Genomic DNA, 7,410 nt, shown 5'->3' on the forward strand with positions numbered 1-7,410 from the left:
TAGCTGTCATGGGTGTTGAAAGAGAAATTTCCAAAAGATTCTGAACTAAAAAAGGGGAGAATGACGGTTCAGCCGAGGGTCAGAATTTTTAAGCCGAAAATACAATTGGGTGAGTATCAGTTTAGAATTGATGTTAATTTACGGACCGCCATTGATGTATAGAGTAGGGTTTTTAATATTTTAAATGTTTATGATTCTACAGTAGAATTCAGAAATTTGCATTGGGCCTGTCCATATTTTTCCAGAAAAAAGACTTATATCCAAGAATACTCATGGTACATGATAATTTTTTTAGGGATAAAATAATCACCTAAATGCCTGTACTTTTTAAATGGGTCTCGAATTATTGAAATGCTGAATGGTACATCTTTTAAATTTGGAATCTTTTCCACATTTCACTTTTGGCTCTTATTTTAGCAGTTGTTGTCAAATATATACATAGTTTTCATTTTATTTAATGACAACCGTCGGACTACTTGTCAAATGGATAAATTAATAAGCATTTTAAGCACCTATAATATGACATTGAATAAATCAGAATGACAAAATCCGAATTTATATAATTAGGACAAGGCTCAGATGAGATGAATGGCTGGTATTCCTTATTTTAACTGCAAAAAAGAGATAAATCCTTAAAATAAGGAGTGCCTAAATATGCTATATTTACGGCTTAAGTATATAATATAATAGTATTGAACTGCAACATTAACAGCACAAAGGTGCAAGGTTTACAACATTTGGTGCTTTAGCTGTACCAACACCTTGAAATGCGTTTTCTAGGGGTTAATTAGTTTTCATTTAATGACAACCTTCCAAACTACTTATCAAATACATAAATATTTGACATTGTAGAGAACAAAATGGGACAAGGCTTAAATGATAGTGATGATGAGTACATAGTATAGTAATACTGGAGGACAACAATAGTTTACAGGAGTTCACATCTCCGCCCCGTAATACATCCTTGCAGTATATTGAGAATATCTATATGATGATATCATTGATTCTGGTATTATCATCGGAAGATGTTTTAATACATGGCGGGGATGTGTTATGGGGCATTGTGGGGTGGAGATATGAACTCAGTTTACAGCATTTGGTGCTTTGTCTGTACCAGTGCAACGACACATGTTTTATGCGGGAATTTTGGAGTGTATTTGACGACATCGTTGGTTTTGTTTTTGAAAGCAACAACAATTGCCACATCAGCAAAAACATAATATATAATTTTTGCTGATGTGGCAATTATTCTTGTTTTCAGAAACAAAAACCATGTTATCGGACACCCCCCTTGGTCTGCAAATTCCAAGAGGTATGGCACCAGTTTAGAGGAGTACCCATTTCTGTCATGACCTTTGGCATTCCTAAACCGGTACTGTTTCTGAGATTCAACCATGGAACTGAGATTAATCCTGACATGGGCCATTTTTGGTGGCCCACTTTGAGGCCCAACTTGATATATTCTAACCTGAATTTCGGCAGATATGTTTGGGCCCAATGACCTGGGCTGCTTCCGCGCATGAGATCTGTTGGGGCCTACTAGGTGGCCCGGGCTGGACTACTTGTATAAAAGCGGTCAAAGTGAGGGAGGATGGCTTAGAAGATGATTAAAGTGTATAGACAGGATTATCTCTATATCACATTCTCTATTTCATTGATTTTAAATAATCAAGTAAGGCTTTACTTAGCTGCTTTATCTCTCCTATTAGAGAATTTCTTGAAAAAAAAAATACTTAGGTCTCATTTGATTCGCAGGAATATATAGGAGTTTGGAATTGAAATTGGAATAGGTTATTCCGATTCCAACTGTTTGGTTGGGAGGAATCGGAATTCTATTCCTATTCCTTTTGCAATGGTATTCTCCAATTTGAGGAAATGGTTATTCTCAGCCACCCTTCTCTTGGGAATGAAATCTCTTTCCTGCTGATTTTAATTTTCATTTTCATTTTTGCCCGAACCAAATAGACTACAGGAATAGAGTATTTTGATTCTAATTCTGAAGGATTTTGATTTTGATTTCGAATTCGATTTCAATTCCAATTCCACTTCTAAAAAGCTACACACGATAGTAAGGAGCACTAAGCCTTTTAAATTATTGAGTTCCACTCAAAGCATCTCCTATCCTTTTTGAAGTTAAATCAAGCAGACAACAATACTGGGAGGTTGCAGCTTTGACAGGGACGCTAGTCGTCCACATAAATGTAGGAGAACTGGAGAAGCTACCTACAAACAGCTCTCAATAAATCAAGCCTGTCTAGATTTGGGAGTTTAGTTATTGTATTAATGGGGAAAGGGTTTCTGTTTGTGGACATAACAACTTTTGTTTCTTATAATTTCCACAGTTTTTTTGCATCGTGAGGGTCGAGGTGGCCAATTTGAATGAGCGTTCAACTGGATGCCTGAATAGAGCAATACTGAAAATTCTCTGGTCCATGTCCTCCTCTACTTATTGCATTAATCTTTTCCCATTTGTGCAAAGCGAATTGAACATCTGTGGATGTCTTCACAAATAGAAGAGACAAGAAAGAGACTATTTATACCACATGGCAGAGTCTCTTAGGCTGAAAACCTGAGACTTTATGGGTAAAGAGGGGCTGATGAGATGGTGGAACGCATTCGGATCATTGGTCACGTCACCTCAGCTGCATGTTTTGTATTCATCTAAGCATGGTTTTAAAAAACGACTTGAAAATAAAACCGTTTTGGCCACTGATTTTTGGGTCAACAGTCCGATTATCCAGTTTGAACGGATGGCCTATTCTAACAAAAACAATAAAAAATGGACAAAAACCGTTGAACTGGTCGATGGTTCAACCACCCGGATCAATGAATTATTGACTTTTTCAATGATTTTTGGCCAAAGATCAAATTTGGGGTAAAACGGAACCAATTGTCTAAACAATTCCCAGGCGAAACGGTCTGACCATCCAAGTCAATGAAGATTCAGCCAAGCTGGTACAGCTGCTTTGAACTGCTCCGACTCTTCATATAACTGATTGAAAGCTGATTTGGGGGACTCATTTGGGAGGACTTTAGCTTTGATTGAACTGCTTTCACTTATCCGCTTTGAATAAACTATTAAAACTAGCTTCACTGGAAAGTCATTTTCTTGGCTGAATTAATGAAAGCATATTGGGGCTTCCTGGGTTTTTCACCAAACATATACAACTTAGTTTTTCCATATGAGACTTACCCCGCAAAGTTAGAAACCGCTGCATAAAAGCCTAAAAATCCTCCCAAATGGGCACTTGGGCTCTTCGGATTTTTCACCAAACATAACTTATAGACTGTCTGTGTAAAGCCCACCTTCGAAATCCACAAGCCTCTGCGCTTCAGCCATCCCAACGGGCACTTTAATAGTTAAGTGGAGGATTAAAAATGGCTTAGCTAGACACAACTCCTAATAGCATGGAAAATTCACATATAAAGTTTTTGATAGGAGAAGTAATACCAAATTTGTGTGGATTATAAATCTAAGTTTTGCATGTAAATTTGACATAAGAGATTGACACCACTTCAGATAATTAAGGCCCATCGTTATCTTTCTTCCTATCAATAACCCCCAACCTCCCCACTACCCCACCCCCTAACCGGCCAACCCACCCAATAAGCCCTACTTCAATATCTTAATATAACCCTAACCAAGTCAACTACCTTCCCAATTCAATCTTGATTGCAATCCCACCCCCTTCCATCAAGCAAGTAATTTCTCATTAGGCTCAGGAGTACAAATATAAATATATAGAGCATAAAACCTTGTATTTTGTATATATTTGTATAGTACATATTTGTATTTATACTCTTTTCAAAGAGAGCCTTAGGTTCTATTTTGGAAGGAGTACAAATATAAATATATAGAGCACAAAACCTTGTATTTTGTATTAATTTGTCAGTCTAGATGAGCTAGAGACAAAATCATACACATCTGGCTGAACTACCTATCATGGTTGAACACGCTAGTGTTCAGTACAGCTGGGTCCCAGAGTGAACGCTGGCGTGTTCAACCGTGACAAGTAGTTCAACCGGGTGTGTATGTTTTTGTCTCCAGTTAATCTATTCTCTTAATTTGTATGTATTTGTACTGCACATATTTGTATTTGTACTCTTTCCAAATAGAGCCTTAGTTGCAGTTGTAGCAAAAACATGCACCTTCTCATCAAAAACCCTATTTTTTTAAACCTCTCTCACAGCACAGACCCATCTTCTCCAATTTGAGTCCTCCTTTCCTACATGTACAGTCTGATCGGACTGCCTCTCTTTCATACACAAACAATGCCATTCACTTTTCTGACAGAAGAATAATTCAAGTGGTTTTGTAAAAATAAGTACATTAATTTAATTCTGTACTCCAATAAGTCAAGCAGATGAATCTGATTCTCCATGCATACCATACGGGCATTGTTTCATCTGTCCAATACTAACTCAGTGTACAAAATATGTGAAAAAAAAATAGAACACAATATATGAGAGATAGATAGATAGAGAGAGAGAGAGAGAGAGATGAACTGACAAAATGGAAGTTGTTTCATGGTTGCTGTCTATGGATGAATGAGGGAACTATGTCTTGTAAAAGGCCATAGTCGGGAAGTTGGAGCTGCTGAATATGAGGAATATGATGATGAGTTAGGTTTTGTTGGAAGATGGAGCCTGTGCCTCCCTGGTTATTTGTCGAAGGCAACTGAACCAGTAGCTGTTGTGGGAACATCGGCCCAGCTGATGGAGGCGCTGCTAACATGGAAGGAGTCATCATTCCAGTACTACTAGTGTTGTTTCCTCGAAGTGTTGCTGGGCACTGATGGGTATGCTGACCTTCATATGTAGTGATCACAATCGATGGATCTTGGACTGATCTCTCCACACGTTTCTTCACCGTGCACTTCTGGCTAGTGCACCTGTAGTAGCTTCTGCTTCAATGATAGTGAAAAGATTAATAAGAAAACTTGAAAACTCTCTAGGTTAATCTAAAACTTCGATCAAATTAAGAAACTACTGTAAGTTGAGTCACACAACGTTAGTGTCTCTGAAGTTGCAGACTTGCAGACATTTCAATCAAATCATCAACCAGGTCCCATAATTTACAGTTTTCTAGATTAAGAGTTCAAATTTAATTATCTTAGATAACACCCAAAAGGGAAAAAAATTAAGAGATTTTTCTGTTAATTCTGTGTGGGTTTATCTACAGAGAGTTGATCAGTTGAAGAAACAAACCTTGGATAAGGGCTGTTCTTTACTGCCTTCTGCCCATATTTTCTCCATCTGTATCCATCCTCAAGATGATCAACTTCGCTCTTAGTCATGAAAGCAAACCTTGGCTCCCTTTGCCGTTTCTCTCCTTTCTTCTTGGGCTTGTTCCTGATGGTTTAACCAAAAAAGGTCAAATTCAAGCACGACTCATCTATTAAGAAGCGAAGAACACCACATCTAGATCGAGTTTCAATTCCATGATAAATAATACGACCCAGATGATCAATTAGGGTGTTTGATCAATTGTTATTGCATTCAACACTGTCATTTCGAGAGATCTCTAGAACAGATCATAAACAAATATGAAGATCGTTTTCAGTTCCTACTGTTTTTAGGAGATGGTGAATAGTTTTCATCTGGAGACTATAAAAAAATCGAAAAAGAAAGATATTTCAGTGGTTCACGTAAGCTTGAGAATCCTCAGCAGTTCACATTTGGGAGAAGACCATCTACCAGAGGGAACTCAAAGCCCACGAAGAACCTTCTGATGGTGATATAAAACCTTTACCAGGAATCCAAAAAAGAGAACAAAACCTACACTTTCTTAGATTTGTCCACTGCATCTTCAGACCCTTTCGGCTGCCGATCTTTCTTACTCTTCCCGGAATCTTCCCCTTCTCCTGCAGACTCCGAGGACGACGAGGACACAGATGAATTGGGTGTCGCCGGAATGTCAACGGTCCCAACTGACTCTCCCGTACCAGCTCCCTTCTGACCGGCATCATCCACAGGGTAAAGCACATCTGGTGAAGAACAAGAGAAGTCGAAAGCTCTCGACAGTGTACTGTAATCCATTGCGCCATGTAAACACTCAGTGAAGCTCATGTAGGAAGGATCAAACCCAGTTAGATCGTTAGCTGATGAGTCTCCTAGCCCATGACTTGATTGATTATACATGGAAGGGTGATCAGCTGAGAAGGGAAAGCCGCTTCTGCCGACGTTGCGGTGATAGTCGTAAAATGGGTCAAGGTGGTAGAGATCTCTGGCCTCATCAGACATGGAAATCGAAGAAGAAGAGACACGCAGATGGCTCTGAAATAGAGCTTTGGTGAAGGTCTCAGGCTTTTGGTTTTATTCTTGAGAGGAGGCTTTCAGAGAGAGGGTTGAGAATTTGAGAGCAAGCTTGAAGCTTTGAATAGTCTTTGGTTGATCTCACGAAACTAAAGCTTGGCGATGAGTCAGCGGTGGCCACCGGCTATAGCCGGTAACGAGGCTCCTTGTGAATTGTGGTCAAAGTTTCAAACTCTGCTGGGGATTCGAAATATCAGGTTTACACGTATCAGATGGGCACCGGCATTTGACCGTAGCCGACATCAGACATGGCACGTGAGAATCAATTCTTTTGTGTGTGTCCTGCTGACGGATGTCGACGTAGTCTATCTACAGAATTATAGTGATGCCAATGGCGCCAACTTATGGTTAAAATATTAAATATACATGGTATTTTTAATTTATTGGAATATTAAATTTATATTTACAATTTTATTCAAAAATAAGACTAAAAGTTGACGGATCATAAGACAAACTAAACTACAGAGCTAGTCAATGAGAGAACAGTTATTTTGTTGCTAACAAGTGAAAGGCTGAATTTGGGTCTGAGCCTCTGGGATAGAGGGTTTGTATAGACCGGGTCCCACATAACTTGCCACGCGTTCTATGATCCATGGACCCGGACCCACCATTGGATGTGTGACATGTGTCATACTTGTAGATTAAATGGTCCAAAAATCAGCCCTGCAAAGGAGATTATTTAACTTCAGAATTGACAGATTTAAAAATCAGCCCTGCAAGGAGATTAATTGGTCCCAAAATGTCTTTGGGAGAGGACAGAAAGTAAACAACTTTCCTCAATTTTCTGCTTTCTCTCATTTTTTTTTTATTTTTTCAACTAATCATTCAATCTAAAAGCTTAATTAAAATTATTTTCTTTAGTACATACATAAAACCCCATTAAGCCATGAATAAGTACAGGCCCACCTATATTTTTATGTTTGGATATTAATTAATTATAATAAGGGGAATGGAGGATCAAATACTAGATTATTTGATACCATTTCAAGGAATCATTCAATCAAAATGATTAAGCTATTACATAAGGTTTCTGAATAGGTTTTTATTCCCAACCACTATTAAGTGAAACAATGCCTCACTCAAATTAAGGTTTTC

General features: G+C 38.3%; 1 protein-coding gene across 1 annotated transcript; it reads right to left on the reverse strand.

The window, feature by feature from the left end:
- Positions 1-4,352: 4,352 nt before the first annotated feature.
- Positions 4,353-6,363, reverse strand: LOC148866971 (WRKY transcription factor 28-like). The gene is made up of 3 exons (XM_088980071.1): positions 5,783-6,363; positions 5,209-5,352; positions 4,353-4,904 (listed from the first exon to the last, which is right to left on the reverse strand). Exons 1-3 carry the CDS (start codon positions 6,241-6,243, stop codon positions 4,526-4,528), a joined length of 984 nt encoding a protein of 327 aa, XP_088836197.1. The 5' UTR covers positions 6,244-6,363; the 3' UTR covers positions 4,353-4,525.
- Between the last annotated feature and the right edge of the window lie 1,047 nt (positions 6,364-7,410).

The sequence above is a fragment of the Nelumbo lutea genome, chromosome 3 (genome assembly GCF_056320005.1).
Source record: "Nelumbo lutea isolate HS-2025 chromosome 3, American lotus-T2T, whole genome shotgun sequence".
NCBI classification, from domain to species: Eukaryota; Viridiplantae; Streptophyta; class Magnoliopsida; order Proteales; family Nelumbonaceae; genus Nelumbo; species Nelumbo lutea.

Coding starts and splice junctions, on each gene's coding strand:
- LOC148866971 (XM_088980071.1), bottom strand. CDS start 6,243: ATGTCTGATGAGGCCAGAGATCTCTACCACCTTGACCCATTTTACGAC. Junction 5,353..5,782: donor GTGGACAAATCTAAGAAAGT/GTAGGTTTTGTT, acceptor TTAAACCATCAG/GAACAAGCCCAAGAAGAAAG. Junction 4,905..5,208: donor AAGAACAGCCCTTATCCAAG/GTTTGTTTCTTC, acceptor TCATTGAAGCAG/AAGCTACTACAGGTGCACTA.